This window comes from Coregonus lavaretus (genome assembly GCF_964263955.1).
Source record: "Coregonus lavaretus genome assembly, contig: HAP1_SCAFFOLD_47, whole genome shotgun sequence".
NCBI classification, from domain to species: Eukaryota; Metazoa; Chordata; class Actinopteri; order Salmoniformes; family Salmonidae; genus Coregonus; species Coregonus lavaretus.
In genome coordinates this window covers 1,684,642-1,704,560 of record NW_028161510.1, presented here as the reverse complement: position 1 = coordinate 1,704,560, position 19,919 = coordinate 1,684,642, and the positions used below count along the sequence as shown (strand labels likewise).

General features: G+C 44.0%; 1 protein-coding gene and 1 long non-coding RNA gene across 5 annotated transcripts; one reads left to right on the top strand and one right to left on the bottom strand.

Annotated features, from left to right (window-relative positions):
- The first annotated feature begins 273 nt into the window (after positions 1 to 273).
- LOC311120573 lies at positions 274 to 3,783 on the top strand. The gene is made up of 3 exons (XR_014612172.1): positions 274 to 3,071; positions 3,108 to 3,665; positions 3,703 to 3,783. It is a non-coding gene; the product is annotated as an uncharacterized lncRNA (long non-coding RNA).
- A 266-nt stretch (positions 3,784 to 4,049) lies between these two features.
- On the bottom strand, positions 4,050 to 18,110 carry ears2 (glutamyl-tRNA synthetase 2, mitochondrial). 4 transcript variants are annotated; one of them, XM_084195126.1, is made up of 11 exons: positions 17,503 to 18,082; positions 15,684 to 15,839; positions 15,264 to 15,453; positions 14,969 to 15,119; positions 12,413 to 12,561; positions 10,979 to 11,151; positions 10,126 to 10,234; positions 7,360 to 7,513; positions 6,470 to 6,600; positions 4,989 to 5,130; positions 4,050 to 4,152 (listed from the first exon to the last, which is right to left on the bottom strand). In XM_084195126.1, exons 1-11 carry the CDS (start codon positions 17,801 to 17,803, stop codon positions 4,054 to 4,056), a joined length of 1,755 nt encoding a protein of 584 aa, XP_084051252.1. In that variant the 5' UTR covers positions 17,804 to 18,082; the 3' UTR covers positions 4,050 to 4,053. The 4 variants fall into 4 exon arrangements, with proteins under 4 accessions (XP_084051252.1, XP_084051254.1, XP_084051253.1 ...); XM_084195127.1 differs by having other exon boundaries at positions 4,051 to 4,148; positions 17,503 to 18,068; XM_084195128.1 differs by lacking the exons at positions 10,126 to 10,234; positions 10,979 to 11,151 and having other exon boundaries at positions 17,503 to 18,068.
- Positions 18,111 to 19,919: the final 1,809 nt, after the last annotated feature.

The following is a 19,919-nucleotide window of genomic DNA, read 5'->3' as shown; positions in this document are numbered from 1 at the left end:
AGCCGGCTCTTTGTAGTGAATCAGAAGAGCCGGCTCGCATCGAGTGAGAGCCGGCTCCCAGTTTTTTGCCCATTCGCTGCTTAGGTTTCACTTTCACAGAGGTCTGTTATGATTGGCCAGCATGGCGACCAGCATGCGGCATTCACGTGAGAATTAAGGATGTGTAAACAGAGAGGGGGCGGGGCAGACACACCACTTGACTCCACTGCAAGTGAAGAGAGAGACAGAGCGGACTGAGGAGCGTGTGTGCGTCTTGCATTGTCGTGTCGTTTAACTATGAGTGACACTAGAAAGCGAAGCAGCATCTGGCTGCAGTTTAAAGATATTGGGAACAAGAAAGCAGAGTGCCTTCACTGCAAAACGAAGGTCACTATAAGAGCAGGTTCCACCACAAACCTGCATAGACATACAAGAACTGTCCATCCTACAGTGCAGTTAGAGGAGAGAGGGCAAGCCAGCTCACCATCTACTGATCCTGGTGTGTCTCATACCAGAACAACAGCTGCTGTAACGTCTACTGCCATCCCCATGCGTGCAAGTATAACCTCTCCTACTGCAACTCAAAGCAAAATAAGTCAGTTTTTACCTAAACTGATGACCCCAGCCAAACAGCACAGTATTGATGATGAGTTGGCTAAAATGGTAGCTTCTGATTTTCAACCCTTTTCCATTGTGGAGGACAAAGGAATGAAAAACTTTGTCAAAGCCCTAAATCCCACATACACTCTACCCAGTAGAAAAACACTTTCCCAAACAATGATCCCAAAACTATATGACACAGAACGTGCATTATGGCAAGAAAGGGTGACAAAAGCTCCATCAGTTTGCCTGACAACTGACTGCTGGACCTCCAGAACAACCTGCTCTTTCATGTCTGTCACTTGCCACTTTATTGAAGATTACAAGATGACATCTTGCCTTCTGGACTGCTTCGAGTTCACCGACAGACACACTGCAGAAAACTTGGCAGTGGAGCTACTAAGAGTGGCAAAAGAGTGGCAAGTAGAGGACAAAGTGGTGTGCTGTGTGAGTGATAATGCTGCAAACATCACCAAAGCCATAAAAGTTTTGAAGTGGACCCATCACCCATGTCTGGCGCATACACTAAACCTGGTGGTTAGAGATGCTCTGAAGGTGATCAAAACAACCGTGGATAAGGTGAAGGCTGTTGTGGAGTTTTTCCACAAAAGCACAGTAGCAGCACAGAAGCTAAAGTCCACACAGCGCCAAATGGGGATTCCTGAACTGAGGCCCAAACAAGAGTGTGCCACCAGGTGGAACTCAACATTTGATATGTTGAAACGAATGCTTGAAATAAAAGATGCCATCATCTCCACCCTGGCCCTCATCAACGCATCTATTGAGCCATTAAGCCAAGAGGAATGGGAGCTGGTGAAAGAGGTCTGCGCCGTCCTGGAGGTGAGGAGCTACCTTGAGGAGCCCCTCATCCAGAGAGCAGAAGACCCACTGAGCTGGTGGCAGGCCAAGGCCTCAGTCTTTCCACTCCTGGTGAAGGTGATGGAGGGGAGACTATGTATTGTTGCCACATCAGTTCCTTCTGAGAGAATCTTCTCCAAAACAGGGCAGATACTCACGGAGAGGCGAAATCGTATCAGGCCTATCAGCCCATCCAAGCTGAGGCATCTGATCTTCCTGAATGCCAACCTGCCCTGAGGACTAATGCTGTTTGCTGGAGTTTGGTTCTGGTTTTGATTCTGTTCTGTGGATTTGTTTGAAGTTTATTGTTAATTTGTGCAATAAAAAAGTTTAATTGAAATAAACAAATGTAAGAGTGGTTTTGTCACAGAATAAATGCACAGAATTAGGCATTATAAGGTCTCTCATAAAAACACTGAAAGCAAAAGGGTTTTCAACACATAAACCATGATTTTTTTTCAAAGTTAAGGTAAAATATAGGCTACAAAAGATCCTAAATAAAGAGCCGTTCGGGAGTCGAAAGAGCCGGCTCTTCTTTGGGAGCCGAGTCAAAAGAGCCGGCTCTCAGAAAAGAGCCGAACTTCCCATCATTACACCCTACTGCTAGTGCACTAACCTTTAACCAGATCCTTACGGTTAAAAATAGTGCACTATAAAAGGAATAGGGTGCGATCTGGAACGTCAGACCGTAACTTGCAGACCCAATTATATTACAAGGTCTCCGCAGCCGAGCTCTGTCCCTGGGCGATGCAATGTAAACTACTTTTTCCACAGCAGGTTTTTGAAAAAGCAACTTTTCCTTGTTGGTTTATGAGTTTGAGCTATAATACAAAATGTATTTATTTTTATTTAACCTTTATTTTTTTTTATCAGGGAGTCATACTGAGACCAAGGTCTCTTTTACAGATAAGCCCTGAATTAGATCAATTACAGAAAACAAACACAAGATGCAAGCAGAAAGAAAAACACGGACATAAAACCATCACTAATAAGGTCCTCAATCAGCTTTCTGAATTGCCCCTAGAGGCACCAGAACATCACATTTAACAACGTTTTGAAGATTGTCCCACAAATAAGGCGCAAGAAAACTAAAAAAACTGATTTACCTACTGTAACTCAGTAGAGACAAAAGGAATTTCCAGAGTCAACCATCCCTGAGACCAGGGTGTGGTAAACGGGTTAGGTGCGGTGAGACTTTTAAGGGCTTTATAAATGAAAACAACCTATGTGACATCAGAGGGCCAACTAACTGACCTTACCACATACCTAACATTCCATCTTATGGACAATCAACCATAATCAATGTAAATGTGGAATACATTTAGAGTTCCCACTGAAGACAGAGCATTGATCATTAGTAGAAACTGTTTTACTGCAAACATTTCTGGTCTTCAGTTCAACTTGACTGAATGTCCATTACAAGTCCAGTGTGAGTGAGATCATATAGAGTCCAGGAATATTGTTAGAATAAGGTAACCAGTTAGAATAAGGTAACCTGTTAGGATAAGGTAACCAGTTAGAATAAGGTAACCAGTTAGAATAAGGTAACCTGTTAGAATAAGGTAACCAGTTAGAATAAGGTAACCTGTTAGAATAAGGTAACCTGTTAGAATAAGGTAACCTGTTAGAATAAGGTAAACTGTTAGAATAAGGTAACCTGTTAGGATAAGGTAACCAGTTAGAATAAGGTAACCTGTTAGAATAAGGTAACCTGTTAGAATAAGGTAACCTGTTAGAATAAGGTAACCTGTTAGAATAAGGTAACCTGTTAGAATAAGGTAACCTGTTAGAATAAGGTAACCAGTTAGAATAAGGTAACCTGTTAGAATAAGGTAACCTGTTAGAATAAGGTAACCAGTTAGAATAAGGTAACCAGTTAGAATAAGGTAACCTGTTAGAATAAGGTAACCTGTTAGAATAAGGTAAACTGTTAGAATAAGGTAACCAGTTAGAATAAGGTAACCAGTTAGAATAAGGTAACCTGTTAGAATAAGGTAACCTGTTAGAATAAGGTAACCTGTTAGAATAAGGTAACCTGTTAGAATAAGGTAACCAGTTAGAATAAGGTAACCAGTTAGAATAAGGTAACCTGTTAGAATAAGGTAACCTGTTAGAATAAGGTAACCTGTTAGAATAAGGTAACCTGTTAGAATAAGGTAACCAGTTAGAATAAGGTAACCAGTTAGAATAAGGTAACCTGTTAGAATAAGGTAACCTGTTAGAATAAGGTAAACTGTTAGAATAAGGTAACCAGTTTAGAATAAGGTAACCTGTTAGAATAAGGTAACCTGTTAGAATAAGGTAACCAGTGTAATAAGAAGTTAATGAACCAGGGTCATATTCATTATGGCACAACGTAGCAAAACGTTTTGAAGTGGAATACGAAAATGTACGTTTGTTATTGGACAAGTTCAAGTAGTCCCTGCCGGTTTCAGTCTGTTTTCTCTTCCGATTGGTAGCAAATTAATAGAACCTTGTGTTCAGTGTTGCTGCGAGAGCGAATAGGGTGCCATTTGTGACCCATCCGTATACAGCACTGCTTTTGCACTATGGGCCCTGGACAAAAGTATGTACTATATAGGGAATAGGGTGCCATTTGGTACACAGCCACAGTGTTCAGTGCTGCCGTGAGAGTTGCTGTAGAACTCTGTTGAAGCGATGTGTGATCTCACTGGGTCCCAACGATACCATCATCTCTGCTACACTGGGACCTTGCTGGGAGAGAGAGAGAGAGAGAGAGAGAGAGAGAGAGAGAGAGAGAGAGAGAGAGACATCCTGTTTCAAGAGCTGTTGCAATCATTTGACAGGACAGCAATCAAACACAACTTCTCTTTTTTTAAATCCACTTTGTCATTGTGATGCTTTCTTTTTCTCTGCCTCTCTCCGTTCCCCCCCTCTCTTTCCTACCTGTAGTCCTCTGAGGACCAGTCTCTCTCCGTTCCCCCCTCTCTCTCTTTCCCACCTGTAGTCCTCTGAGGACCAGTCTCTCTCCGTTCCCCCTCTCTCTCTTTCCCACCTGTAGTCCTCTGAGGACCAGTCTCTCTCCGTTCCCCCTCTCTCTCTTTCCCACCTGTAGTCCTCTGAGGACCAGTCTCTCTCCGTTCCCCCTCTCTCTCTTTCCCACCTGTAGTCCTCTGAGGACCAGTCTCTCTCCATTCCCCCTCTCTCTCTTTCCCACCTGTAGTCCTCTGAGGACCAGTCTCTCTCCGTTCCCTCTCTCTCTCTCTCCTACCTGTAGTCTGAGGGCCAGTCTCTCTCCGTTCCCCCTCTCTCTCTCTCCTACCTGTAGTCCTCTGAGGACCAGTCTCTCTCTGTTCCCTCTCCCTCTCTCTCCTACCTGTAGTCTGAGGACCAGTCTCTCTCCGTTCCCCCCTCTCTGTCTCTCCTACCTGTAGTCCGCTGAGGACCAGTCTCTCTCCGTTCCCCCTCTCTGTCTCTCCTACCTGTAGTCCGCTGAGGGCCAGTCTCTCTCCGTTCCCCCTCTCTGTCTCTCCTACCTGTAGTCCGCTGAGGGCCAGTCTCTCTCCGTTCCCCCTCTCTGTCTCTCCTACCTGTAGTCCGCTGAGGGCCAGTCGTATAATCTTCATAACCTCTCTGTATTTAGTGTTGCTGGTCTTCTTAGCCAGAGTCTTCAGTTCTCCACTGAGCTGGTCTACTGCCAGCTCCTCACCTCCTCTCAGACCCTCCATCAACCTGCACAGAGACAGACATGTCAATAGTACATTTTCATCAATAAATCATGAAAGACACAATGTAACTGACACAGTCATGTCATTTTCAGAAAGGCTTTGGTTCATTAAAACAAAGACTACAAGGACACTGTCACTTTTCACTTCTGACCAAGAAGCTTGACTAGATTGCTAACTAGGAGACTACATTGCTAGGGAACTAGGAGTAGTTTTAGTTAACAGTTAGTTCTGATACATACGTTTTGACTAGAGTAGTCCTGTTAGTCTATAGTAGTTATGGTACGTACCGTATGACCAGAGTAGTCCTGTTAGTCTATAGTAGTTATGGTACGTACCGTATGACCAGAGTAGTCCTGTTGGTCTATAGTAGTTATGGTACGTACCGTATGACCAGAGTAGTCCTGTTAGTCTATAGTAGTTATGGTACGTACCGTATGACCAGAGTAGTCCTGTTAGTCTATAGTGGTTATGGTACGTACCGTATGACCAGAGTAGTCCTGTTAGTCTATAGTAGTTATGGTACGTACCGTATGACCAGAGTAGTCCTGTTAGTCTATAGTAGTTATGGTACGTACCGTATGACCAGAGTAGTCCTGTTAGTCTATAGTAGTTATGGTACGTACCGTATGACCAGAGTAGTCCTGTTAGTCTATAGTAGTTATGGTACGTACCGTATGACCAGAGTAGTCCTGTTAGTCTATAGTGGTTATGGTACGTACCGTATGACCAGAGTAGTCCTGTTAGTCTATAGTGGTTATGGTACGTACCGTATGACCAGAGTAGTCCTGTTAGTCTATAGTAGTTATGGTACGTACCGTATGACCAGAGTAGTCCTGTTAGTCTATAGTAGTTATGGTACGTACCGTATGACCAGAGTAGTCCTGTTAGTCTATAGTAGTTATGGTACGTACCGTATGACCAGAGTAGTCCTGTTAGTCTATAGTAGTTATGGTACGTACCGTATGACCAGAGTAGTCCTGTTAGTCTATAGTAGTTATGGTACGTACCGTATGACCAGAGTAGTCCTGTTAGTCTATAGTAGTTATGGTACGTACCGTATGACCAGAGTAGTCCTGTTAGTCTATAGTAGTTATGGTACGTACCGTATGACCAGAGTAGTCCTGTTAGTCTATAGTAGTTATGGTACGTACCGTATGACCAGAGTAGTCCTGTTAGTCTATAGTAGTTATGGTACGTACCGTATGACCAGAGTAGTCCTGTTAGTCTATAGTAGTTATGGTACGTACCGTATGACCAGAGTAGTCCTGTTAGTCTATAGTAGTTATGGTACGTACCGTATGCCCAGGGTAGTCCTGTTAGTCTATAGTAGTTATGGTACGTACCGTATGACCAGAGTAGCAATGTGTTGTGTCTCTGAGCTGAGTGCTGCCATCTGTTGGTCAGAGAAAGAAGGTCGAACCCAAAGGTATGAATACTCTGAGGACAGCAGGTCAGATACAGAGGAGATATGACCCTGAGAGAGAGAGAGAGAGAGAGAGAGAGAGAGAGAGAGAGAGAGAGAGAGAGAGAGAGTTAGAGAAGGAGGTCGAACCCACAGGTAGGAATACTCTGAGGACACCAGGTCAGATACAGAGGAGATATGACCCTGAGAGAGAGAGAGAGAGAGAGAGAGAGAGAGAGAGAGAGAGAGAGAGAGAGAGAGAGAGAGAGAGAGAGAGAGTTAGAGAAGGAGGTCGAACCCACAGGTAGGAATACTCTGAGGACACCAGGTCAGATACAGAGGAGATATGACCCTGAGTAAAGAGATAGAGTTAATAGGTTAAATAGAGAGTGAGCATGTGTGTGAGTGAGTGAGAGAGACTGGGAGAGAGAGAGAGACGGAGAGAGAGAGAGAGAGAGACGGAGAGAGAGAGAGAGAGAGAGAGAGAGAGAGAGAGAGAGAGACGGTGACCTCCAGACAGACAGGCTCCACATTCTGCACTGGGCCGTGATATTCTCAAACTGGGAAAGTGGGAACACCAGAGGGATGATGGGATGGTTATTCAGCTGGTGTAAAGACCGACACAACAGCTGATGCCCTGTTACCTTCGTTACGTCCATGGTTACCTTGCACGCAGGTGTAGAACCCGTGTGATGATTTCATAGTTACCTTGCGCAGGTGTAGAACCCGTGTGATGAGGTCATAGTTACCTTGCGCTGGTGTAGAACCCATGTGATGAGGTCATAGTTACCTTGCGCTGGTGTAGAACCCGTGTGATGAGGTCATAGTTACCTTGCGCAGGTGTAGAACCCGTGTGATGTAATCTGGTCGCAGAACATCCTGATCCTGGACCTGTGTTCCGTACACTTCCTGGATCCGCCCCTGCAGATCCCTGACCAGCCAATCACGTTGCTCCGCGTCATCGATACGCTGCTGCAGGTGGATCCTGGGAGAACAAAGAGTGGATTACTGGGATTACTAACAACTGGTCTAGAGTGAGTTGGGTTGTTAAGATAATGGTGGTTAGGATAAGAATTGAGAAAGCTGATCCTAGACCCTTATCTGCTAGATAAATGAACATCATTTATCATGACTGAATGGGGCAGGTCAGCAGACCATATATAGGCAGAAATACACAGTACAACAGCACTGGCTGTAGCCTGGGTAACAGTCTCTTCAGCTAACATTCCACTCCCTGTACTCCATGTCATGTTGCCATAGAGACAGGGCGTTCTGCCATCTTCAAATATGAAGATTCTATCATTAAATGAGCTCGAGGAGAACAGAGGATTTGATCATGATTCGATAACCCTTCACAGCTATCCTCCAATCACAACGATTATGCAACTATTTGATAGATTAATTATTAATGACTAATTATTACACCTTGAAACTGTGTGAAATGTGTTAATGTGTGAGAGTAGGACCAGTAAAGATTATGACATTGTGTTACTATTTAGCAATGTGAGTAAGAGTTAGGCCAGACAACAAAGGACAAGGACAACTGTCTACAGGCAACTGAGAAACCAAGATAACTGAGGAATTTAGGGAGGAGAGAAACTGTTAGGCTTGGAAAAGTGTGTGTGTGAACTGATGGTCAGGAGAGCAATTATAAAGTGGAAAACTACAGCCTGCCTAAAGAGGGGAGGGATTTTTTCCTCTGACGTGTGCATATAAAAAACATTGTACGGCCATTTTGTTTTAGAACGTTCTCAATGAATAAACCCTGATGATTGTATGCTGGGCTGCTTGGTCTGATTATGAGAGATTTCCAACCTCTGGGATACAGACTGAGTAATAAGTTCATTTTTGAAACATTGGGTTAGAAATTCTCATAACACTATTGGAACACTATCACTTTTTTTCTCTCCACAGAATGTGTTGCTGTCCGGTTGTTTTGTGCATCCTGATAAGTCTGTCAGAAGTTGCTAGCTCACGTCTAAATCCGCAGACTAAATACATACTGCAATTCCAACCACAAAAACGTCTTAGCCTTGATTTTAAGCCTCAAAATACGAACAGCTTGCCCAGCTAACAGCTAAATGTTTGTTTTTGATTTTGTAATATAATTATTATTATATTTTCGTGGCTCTACATGTTGTCATGGAAAATATTCATGCTATTTAGAACAACCAATGAGCAACTCCGTCGTAAATCCAGCTGCATATTGAACGTTGATATTGCCAGAAGCCAGTCTCTTTGGCAATGACAAGGAGTGGAACGTTAGCTAAAGAGACTGGTACCCAGACTAGAGGCATTCAACCCCTCCTGTTGCCTGGTACCCAGACTAGAGGCATTCAACCCCCTCCTGTTGCCTGGTACCCAGACTAGAGGCATTCAATCCCCTCATGTTGCCTGGTACCCAGACTAGAGGCATTCAATCCCCTCCTGTTGCCTGGTACCCAGACTAGAGGCATTCAATCCCCCCCTGTTGCCTGGTACCCAGACTAGAGGCATTCAATCCCCCCCTGTTGCCTGGTACCAAGACTAGAGGCATTCAATCCCCTCCTGTTGCCTGGTACCCAGACTAGAGGCATTCAATCCCCCCCGTTGCCTGGTACCCAGACTAGAGGCATTCAATTCCCCACTGTTGCCTGGTACCCAGACTAGAGGCATTCAATCCCCCCCTGTTGCCTGGTACCCAGACTAGAGGCATTCAATCCCCCCCTGTTGCCTGGTACCCAGACTAGAGGCATTCAATCCCCTCCTGTTGCCTGGTACCCAGACTAGAGGCATTCAATCCCCCCCTGTTGCCTGGTACCCAGACTAGAGGCATTCAATCCCCTCCTGTTGCCTGGTACCCAGACTAGAGGCATTCAATCCCCTCCTGTTGCCTGGTACCCAGACTAGAGGCATTCAATCCCCCCCTGTTGCCTGGTACCCAGACTAGAGGCATTCAATCCCCTCCTGTTGCCTGGTACCCAGACTAGAGGCATTCAATCCCCTCCTGTTGCCTGGTACCCAGACTAGAGGCATTCAATCCCCTCCTGTTGCCTGGTACCCAGACTAGAGGCATTCAATCCCCTCCTGTTGCCTGGTACCCAGACTAGAGGCATTCAATCCCCCCCTGTTGCCTGGTACCCAGACTAGAGGCATTCAATCCCCTCCTGTTGCCTGGTACCCAGACTAGAGGCATTCAATCCCCTCCTGTTGCCTGGTACCAAGACTAGAGGCATTCAATCCCCTCCTGTTGCCTGGTACCTAGACTAGAGGCATTCAATTCCCTCCTGTTGCCTGGTACCCAGACTAGAGGCATTCAATCCCCTCCTGGATCAAGATCCCTGATGCCCGGTACCCAGACTACACTATCTGGTGACTGAGTTAAGAACCACAGAGCAACAGGGACAAACCTACTATGGCTACTACCTTGAACTATACTCAACCTTGAGATTTGACAGCAGCCAGCCTAAAGAAGTTGTATGTATGTATAGATGGATAGATGGATAGATGGATAGATGGATAGAGAGAGAGAGAGAGAGAGAGAGAGATGGATGGATGGATGGATGGATGGATGGATGGATGGATGGATGGATACAGACAGACAGACAGGTAGTGTACTTGTTAAACTCAGGTAGTTTGTCCAGGTCTAGCAGGGCAGAGTGGGTGGTGATCTTAGACGGGTTAAACTCAGCGATCAGTTCCTCCATCTTACGACCCACACGGTTACCTGCAGGATGATAGGGGGAAATGCATTTAGTCTGATGTCATCCTCCCACTACTAGTCAGATGGCTCCTCCCACTACTAGTCAGATGGCTCCTCCCACTACTAGTCAGATGGCTCCTCCCACTACTAGTCAGATGGCTTCTCCCACTACTAGTCAGATGGCTCCTCCCACTACTAGTCAGATGGCTCCTCCCACTACTAGTCAGATGGCTCCTCCCACTACTAGTCAGATGGCTCCTCCCACTACTAGTCAGATGGCTCCTCCCACTACTAGTCAGATGGCTCCTCCCACTACTAGTCAGATGGCTCCTCCCACTACTAGTCTGATGTCATCCTCCCACTACTAGTTAGATGGCTCCTCCCACTACTAGTCAGATGGCTCCTCCCACTACTAGTCAGATGGCTCCTCCCACTACTAGTCAGATGGCTCCTCCCACTACTAGTCAGATGGCTCCTCCCACTACTAGTCAGATGGCTCCTCCCACTACTAGTCAGATGGCTCCTCCCACTACTAGTCAGATGGCTCCACCCACTACTAGTCAGATGGCTCCTCCCACTACTAGTCAGATGGCTCCTCCCACTACTAGTCAGATGGCTCCTCCCACTACTAGTCAGATGGCTCCTCCCACTACTAGTCAGATGGCTCCTCCCACTACTAGTCAGATGGCTCCTCCCACTACTTCTGACTCCTATTCCCTTTATAGTGCACTCCTCTGGAAACTCTGTATAAAGACCTCTCTCACTCACTGTTAAAGCCAGATCCACAGTGCGTGGTGATATCCAGTAGTGCTTCAGGTAGGGCCCCACTCCTCTGGAAACTCTGTATGTAGATATCTCCTTGTCTCTTAGAGAGCTTACTGCCATCTCTGTTGAGGAGGAGAGGAAGGTGTCCGAACACCGGGGGCTTCCAGCCCAGAGCCCTGGAATAACAATGACATAACATAACCAGGGGCTTCCAGCCCAGAGCCCTGGAATAACAATGACATAACATAACCAGGGGCTTCCAGCCCAGAGCCCTAGAATAACAATGACATAACACAACGCAACCTACCGTTTTGTACTTTGTACATCGCTTTTAGTACATTGCTTTTAGTATTGCCATGCTTATAATTGCTATGTTATTCTATTTTGCTCTGTATGTGCCCTTCGGTATCTTGAAAGGAGCGAATAAAATGTATTATTATTATTATGAATATTATTATACTACAATTTTGTATGGGTGGCCCCAGCGGGAATCATACCTGTGTGTCTCTGTGTGTGTGTGTCTCTCTGTGTGTGTGTCTCTCTGTATGTGTGTGTGTCTCTGTGTGTGTGTGTGTGTGTGTGTGTCTCTCTGTATGTGTGTGTGTCTCTGTGTGTGTGTGTGTGTCTCTGTGTGTGTGTGTGTGTGTGTGTCTCTGTGTGTGTGTGTGTGTGTCTCTGTGTGTGTGTGTGTCTCTGTGTGTGTGTGTGTGTGTGTCTCTGTGTGTGTGTTTGTGTGTCTCTCTGTGTGTGTGTGTGTGTGTGTGTGTGTGTCTCTGTGTTTGTGTGTGTGTGTGTCTCTGTGTTTGTGTGTGTGTGTGTCTCTGTTTGTGTGTGTGTCTCTGTGTTTGTGTGTGTGTGTGTGTCTCTGTGTTTGTGTGTGTGTGTGTCTCTGTGTGTGTGTGTGTGTGTGTCTCTGTGTGTGTGTGTGTGTGTGTGTGTGTGTGTGTGTCTCTGTGTCTCTGTGTGTGTGTGTGTGTGTGTGTGTCTCTGTGTGTGTGTGTGTGTCTCTGTGTGTGTCTCTGTGTGTGTGTCTCTGTGTGTGTGTCTCTGTGTGTGTCTCTCTGTGTGTGTGTGTCTCTCTGTGTGTGTGTGTCTCTCTCTGTGTGTGTCTCTCTGTGTGTGTGTGTGTGTGTGTGTGTGTGTGTGTGTGTCTGTGTGTGTGTGTGTCTCTGTGTGTGTGTGTCTCTGTGTCTCTGTGTGTGTGTGTGTGTCTCTGTGTGTGTGTGTGTGTCTCTGTGTGTGTGTGTGTGTGTGTGTGTGTGTGTGTGTGTGTGTGTGTGTGTGTGTCTCTGTGTGTGTGTCTCTGTGTGTGTGTGTGTGTGTGTGTGTGTCTCTGTGTGTGTGTGTGTGTGTGTGTGTGTCTCTGTGTGTGTGTGTGTGTGTGTGTGTGTGTGTGTCTCTGTGTGTGTGTGTGTCTCTGTGTGTGTGTGTGTGTACCTGTACAGCAGCAGGTGTTTAGGGGTAGAGATGAGCCACTCTGATCCTCTCAGGACGTGGCTGACCTTCATCAGGTGGTCGTCGACTACGTTAGCCAGGTGATAGGTGGGGAATCCATCTGCTTTTATCACTACAGGGTCTCCTTCAACCTAGAGCAGGTGCACAAAGTATTCACACTCTTTGACTTTTTCCACATTTTGTTGTGTTACAGCCTGAATTTAAAATTGATTCAACTGATATTTTTTGTAACTGGCCTTCACACAATACCCCAGATTAAAATGATATTTTTTGTAAATGGCCTTCGAATTATGTTTATCGACATTTTTAGAAATTCATAAAAAATTAGAAGCTGAGATGTCTTCAGTCAAAATGTATTTCACTCCTTTGTTATGGCAAGCCTAAATAAGTTCAGGAGTAAAAATGTGCTTAACAAGTCACATAATAAGTTGCATGGTCTCACTCTGTGAGCAATAATAGTGTCTAACATGATTTTTGAATGACTACTTCATCTCTGTACCCCACACATACAATGATCTGCATTTCAGTGAATTTCAAACACAGATTCAAACACAAAGACCAGGGAGGTTGTCCAATGCCTTGCAAAGAAGGGTACTCATTGGTAGATGGGTAAAAAATAAAAAAGCAGACGTTGAATATCCCTTTGAGCATGGTGAAGTTATTAATTACACTTTGGATGGTGTATCAATACACCTAGTCACTACAAAGATACAGGCGTCCTTCCTAACTCAGCTGCCGGAGAGGAAGGAAACCACTCAGGGATTTCACCATGAGGCCAATGGTGACTTTAAAACAGTTACAGAGTTTAATAGCTGTGATAGGAGAAAACTGAGGATGGATCAACAACACTGTAGTTATGCCACAATACTAACCTAATTGACCGAGTGAAAAGCAAAGCCTGTACAGAATACAAATATTCCAAAACATGCATCCTGTTTGCAACAAGGCACTTAAAATAATACTGCAAACATTGTGGCAAAGCAATTAACTCTTTGTCCTGAATACAGAGTGTTATGTTTGGGGAAAATGCAATACATTACTGAGTATCACTCTCCATATTTTCAAGCATAGTGGTGGCTGCATCATGTTATGGGTATGCTTGTAATTGTTAAGGACTGGGAACTTTTTCAGGATAAAAAAGAAACGGAATGGAGCTAAGCACAGGCAAAATCCTAGAGGAAAACCTGGTTCAGTCTGCTTTCCACCAGACACTGGGAGATGAATTCACCTTTCAGTAGGACAATAACCTAAAACACAAGGCCAAATCTACACTGAAGTTGCTTACCAAGACGTCAGTGAATATTCCCGAGTGGCCGAGTTACAGTTTGACTTAAATCTACTTGTAAATCTATGGCAAGACCTGAAAATGGTTGTCTAGCAATGATTAACAACCAATTTGACAGAGCTTGAAGCATTTTGAAAATAATAATGGGTAAATGTTGCACAATCCAGGTGTGGAAAGCTCTTAGAGACTTACCCAGAAAGACTCACAGCTGCAACTGCTGCAAAAGGTGATTTTAACATGTATTGACTCAGGGGTGTGAATACTTATGTAAATTAGGTATTTCTGTATTTATTTTTCAACACATTTGCAAACATTTCTAAAAACATGTTTTCAATTTGTCATGATGAGGGTATTGTGTGTAGGTGGGTGAGAGAGAAGAAAAAAAAAATCAGTTGAATCCATTTTGAATTCAGGCAGTTACACAACGAAATGTGGAATAAGTCAAGGGGTATGAATCCTTTCTGAAGGCTCTGTTTATGTTATAAGATATGTGTTGTATATGTTTCAGTTAGTTATATCAGGTGGTCATCTGCTACGTCAGCCAGGTGGTAGGTGGGGAACCCGTCTGCCTTCATTACTGCAGAGTCTCCTTCAACCTATAGCCAGGGGTCCCGTGTGGCTCTGTTGGAAGTGCATGGCAACGCCAGGGTTGTGGGTTCGATTCCCACGGGGGACCAGTACGCCGAAGAAAAAAAAAAGTATGAAATGTCTGCACTACTGTAAGTCTCTCTGGATAAGAGCGTATGATAAATGACTAAAATGTTTGTTTTAAATGGGTTAAGGATGGGGAGAGTGGTGCAGCGGTCTAAGGCACTGCGTCTCAGTGTTTGAGGCGTCACTACAGACCCCCTGGTTCGATTCCAGGCTGTATCACAACCGGCCGTGATTGGGCGGCGCACAATTGGCCCAGCGTCGTCTGGGTTTGGCCGGTGTAGGCCGTCATTGTAAATAAGAATTTGTTCTTAACTGACTTGCCTAGGTAAAATAAAAAAAATCCAAGGTAAAATAAGGTAAAGTAAAAAAAATCTATCTACTACATTAGCCAGGTGGGGAACCCATCAGATTACAACGGGGTCTCCTTCAACCTGGGATGGGAGGTGGAGTTTCAATTATATGCGTTTTGAAATAAGAAAAGCACTGGCACATCTGAGGTTACTTGTTGCAGGTGCGTTGGAATACATACAAAAATAAAAATGGAACACTGCTTGCCCGTATTGCTTGTGTTTAGTTATCTCACGGATCAACCGGCTTACCTGGGCCACCTCATGGCGGTTCCATCCGAAGACCAGGTCGTTGAAGGGTTCTACTCCAGACTCCAGTCTAAACCTGATCACATGGGGGACGTTCTGATCCAGCTTCTCCTCTACCTGGTCTGGGCGGAGGTGTCTGCACCTGTTGTCATACCTGCAGTAGAGGAATGTTCAGGTATATGTGTCAATGAGTGAGTATGTGAACATGTCCATGCGTGTGCGTGTGTGTGTGTGTGTGTGTGTGTGTGTGTGTGTGTGTGTGAACGCATGTATGAGTGTGTGTTTAGCCACAACAAACCGTGGTGTCTGTCCGCTGCGTAGGGCCTCTCTCTTCAGTAACTCTAGTCTTTGCTGGCTGCAGAAGCAGTGGTAGGCGTTCCCTGTCTGGACCAGGGAGTCAGCAGCCTGGGTATACAAGGCCAGTCTCTGGGACTGGAGGTAGGGACCGTACTCACCCCCTCGACGGGGACTCTCGCCTGGGGGGATACCTGGGGAGGGTGGATGGAGATGGATGGCAGCCATGTTAGCCCCCGTTATTACACGGGCAAACGCAATATGGACCAGTCCACAGCATGTTGTAAACAACGCCATGTAACTGAATGTCTAGAATTAGATTCCAAATACTTGGAATATATTGGAATGCTCACAGGTGCCAACATGGCGTCCATTCTAAAAGTTGGCCAAACTCCTTAACGTCTAAATATGTCTCTGCTCCTACCAGCCCACTCCAACATATCCTCTATAGACTCCGCAGCTCCCGGCACCAGTCTGCTCTGATCTGTATCTTCCATACGTAAGATGAAGCTCCCTCCGTACTTCTTAGCATAGATATAGTTGTAGAGAGCTGTACGCAGCCCGCCCAGGTGCAGGAAACCTAGGGAGGGACACGGGTCAATTATAGTCAGTTAGGTTACATGGTGTTACTACTGTAGTTCACTACACAAACAGACAGAGGGTTAGTTATAGTTAGTTAGTTGTACAGCACAGAGGGTTAGTTATAGTTAGTTAGTTGTACAGTACAGAGGGTTAGTTATAGTTAGTTGTACAGTACAGAGGGTTAGTTATAGTTAGTTAGTTAGTTGTACAGTACAGAGGGTTAGTTATAGTTTGTTAGTTGTACAGTACAGAGGGTTAGTTATAGTTAGTTAGTTGTACAGTACAGAGGGTTAGTTATAGTTAGTTAGTTGTACAGTACAGAGGGTTAGTTATAGTTAGTTAGTTGTACAGTCCAGAGGGTTAGTTATAGTTAGTTAGTTGTACAGTCCAGAGGGTTAGTTATAGTTAGTTAGTTGTACAGTACAGAGGGTTAGTTATAGTTAGTTAGTTGTACAGTACAGATGGTTAGTTATAGTTAGTTAGTTGTACAGTACATAGGGTTAGTTAGTTAGTTAGTTAGTTGTACAGTACATAGGGTTAGTTATAGTTAGTTAGTTGTACAGTACATAGGGTTAGTTATAGTTAGTTAGTTAGTTAGTTGTACAGTACAGAGGGTTAGTTATAGTTAGTTAGTTGTACAGTACATAGGGTTAGTTATAGTTAGTTAGTTGTACAGTACATAGGGTTAGTTATAGTTAGTTAGTTGTACAGTACAGAGGGTTAGTTATAGTTAGTTGTACAGTACAGATGGTTAGTTATAGTTAGTTAGTTGTACAGTACATAGGGTTAGTTATAGTTAGTTAGTTGTACAGTACAGAGGGTTAGTTATAGTTAGTTGTACAGTACAGAGGGTTAGTTATAGTTAGTTAGTTGTACAGTACAGAGGGTTAGTTATAGTTAGTTAGTTGTACAGATAGTTTGCATCCCAAATGGCAACGCAGTCCCTACATAGATGTCATTAAGGCCCCTCCCCACTCCGCTCTGATTCAGAGAGGTTGGGTTAAATGAGGAAGACACATTTCAGTCGAATGCATTCGGTTGTACAACTGACTAGGTATCCCCCTTTCCCTTACATAAGTAAGTAAGCCTTGTCCGAGCCAAAACGGCCCATAGGGAAGGAGCCTATCTCCTGTTTCTGTAGCATGATGCAGCTTGATGTACAAGTACACCACCTGGCAGGACGTTGTTAGGTTATGTGGCATCACTGTAACAGTACAACTAGCCCCTGGAAGGACGTTGTTAGGTTATGTGGCATCACTGTAACAGTACAACTAGCCCCTGGAAGGACGTTGTTAGGTTATGTGGCATCACTGTAACAGTACAACTAGCCCCTGGAAGGACGTTGTTAGGTTATGTGGCATCACTACTACTATAACAGTACAACTAGCCCCTGGAAGGACGTTGTTAGGTTATGTGGCATCACTGTAACATTAGTATTATAACATGTACAGGTTATAGGGTGAGTCCCTAATCCAAATGACACCCTAGTCCCAGTATTGTACTACTTTTAACCAGGGCTCAAAACTACCACCAACCCAAGGGTTGTAGAGATACATGCACTGTGCAGGCTTTAGTTCCAGCCCAGCACTAACACACCTGATTATTCATCTTATTGTTTAGCTATTAAAAGCCTGTCATGGGTTCAAATCCCATGATCTTACCTGTTGGACTCGGAGCAAACCTCACTCTTACTTCACCATGTTCACGATGATGATCAACCTCGTCACCTTCAGATGAAAAGCATTTATTCTGAGAGGTATTCAACCTAATGTCGTTCCGCTTTCCGCCGTGTCCACCACTGCGGTTGGATGTCGATGGCAATGCGTTCTTAAACAACACTGGTGAATCAAGTTTATGGACGTTCCTTCCTGTACTGTATTGGCAACACCGCTTACACGTTTTTAGTAGAAGGCATCTGGATGGTGAGCTGAAATGTAGAAACCATGACAGGAGCATGATCATAACAACTGCGTTCGCTAACTACTGAAGTTACAAAACGAAGTTATCCATGTGTTCCACTCGCGACAGATACAGATAGCTACAGACAGCTATCTAGCTAGCTAATGCACGCGGAAACGTTAGGGCCACAAGGAGAGGAGTGTCTTTGTGGGAGGGAAAAACCGGCATCTTGACATTGCTCTTACAAGTCCATTCTACCAATGGTAGCTGTCTAGGATCGATTTGTGTTGTTGATAGAACTGTATTTTTTAAATTGACCGTCAACTGTCCCCGGATCTCTACACACGCAATCACGTAACGTCATCACACCACTTCCTGGTTTGCGCGGGAGAGTTTTCAAAATAAAAGTCCACCCACCGATAAAAGCGCAGTGTGAAAATCTTAGTGATGCAACGATTGATACTGAAGCGCCAATGCAGTTTTAAAAGCACTACTGATCCGACACAATGTACGGATGATCGTTTCAAAGTAACACAATCACGCGATATATGACGTCAGAAGCTTCGTTTGATCACGTGGTTTTTCAAACCGGTTGTTGCAAACGCTTTAAAACACCGACCTTTACTGGACACCATACTTACAATGTAGTTAGGATTTCTTCATGTGGAGTCGGGGTCCAAAACGGGGAATGTGGGTATATTATTTTGAAAATCGTTTGTGACACCACACTTTATGCACATTATTGTTTAAACAATTCGATTTATTGAGTATAGTATCCTAAATAATGCCCTAGATTCAGTTTTTGACAACAAAAAAGGGAAACATGATGGAAGGTGCGAACCTGCAATGGTAACTGATTGTAGTAGCCTACGAAGACTCGCGACTAACCGCTGCGCTGTGGAGATTTGATGAATAGTGTGGAAAAAACGTAAATAAACATCAAACATTACGTTTCATTGCTTACCGGCAGATGTCACTAATGTGCATTGTGTTAAAGCTCAGCGTAATGAACCATTTTTAGGCACAGTTTGGTGAATGCCCCAAAGGCTTCAGAAAGCCTCGGTTTCCCATCACTAGAAAATCTTAAGGTGTGGTTGTAAAAAAGTATAATTGTAACATGGTGGAGGAGCCTTTATTATAGTAACTAAGGTATTCATGTGAAATGTGTATGCTTTTCTATTGGTCTGTTTGAATTAATTGTTTGGGTGCTCTGATTGGTTGCAGGTATGAGGCCGCACCTCCACCAATTTCCTACAAAATGGTGGTACATTTATTCATCTGTAACATTCCTTGCTGCTGCCTCCAATGGGTGTATATTCAGGATTCACCTTACAAGAAGATACAGGCCCTACCTTTTACGCTGCGCTGCACTGGGGTCGGAACGCAATCGTGGTTACATTAAGACACCGTGTGTTCATGCTAGCTAGCAGTAGCCACAGCAGCATCTATATATCTACATTATTAAAATAGAAGCACCCTACAGGGGAAACACTGCTATTATATCACACAACTTTAACTGGTTTGTTGATGTCTTGATGCGTCACTTGCATACTTCAATACTTATTTCCCTCATTAAAATGGAAATCAATTTATAACATTTTTGACATGTGTTTTTCAGGATTTTTTTGTTGTTATTCTGTCTCTCACTGTTCAAATAAACCTACCATTAAAATTATAGACTGATCATTTCTTTGTCAGTGGGCAAATGTACAAAATCAGCAGGGGATCAAATACTTTTTTTCCCTCACTGTATAGTAACCCTAGGTGTAAAATAGTAAATAATGGCTATTTCTCAGAAAGTTTTAAACTGTCAAGAGGAGTGAAACAAGGTTGTCCACTATCGGCATATCTATTTATTATGGCCATCGAGATGTTAGCTATTAAAATCAGATCCAACAATAATATCAAGGGATTAGAAATCCATGGCTTAAAAACAAAGGTGTCATTGTACGCTGATGATTAATGTTTTCTTTTAAATCCACAACTTGAATCCCTCCACAGCCTCATAGAGGATCTAGATACATTTTCTAACCTCTCTGGATTACAACCAAATTATGACAAATATTACGTATTGGATCAATAAAAAATACAATTTTTACATTGCCATGTAGTTTACCAATAAAATGGTCTGATGGTGATGTGGATATACTCGGAATACATATCCCAAAGGAAATAAATG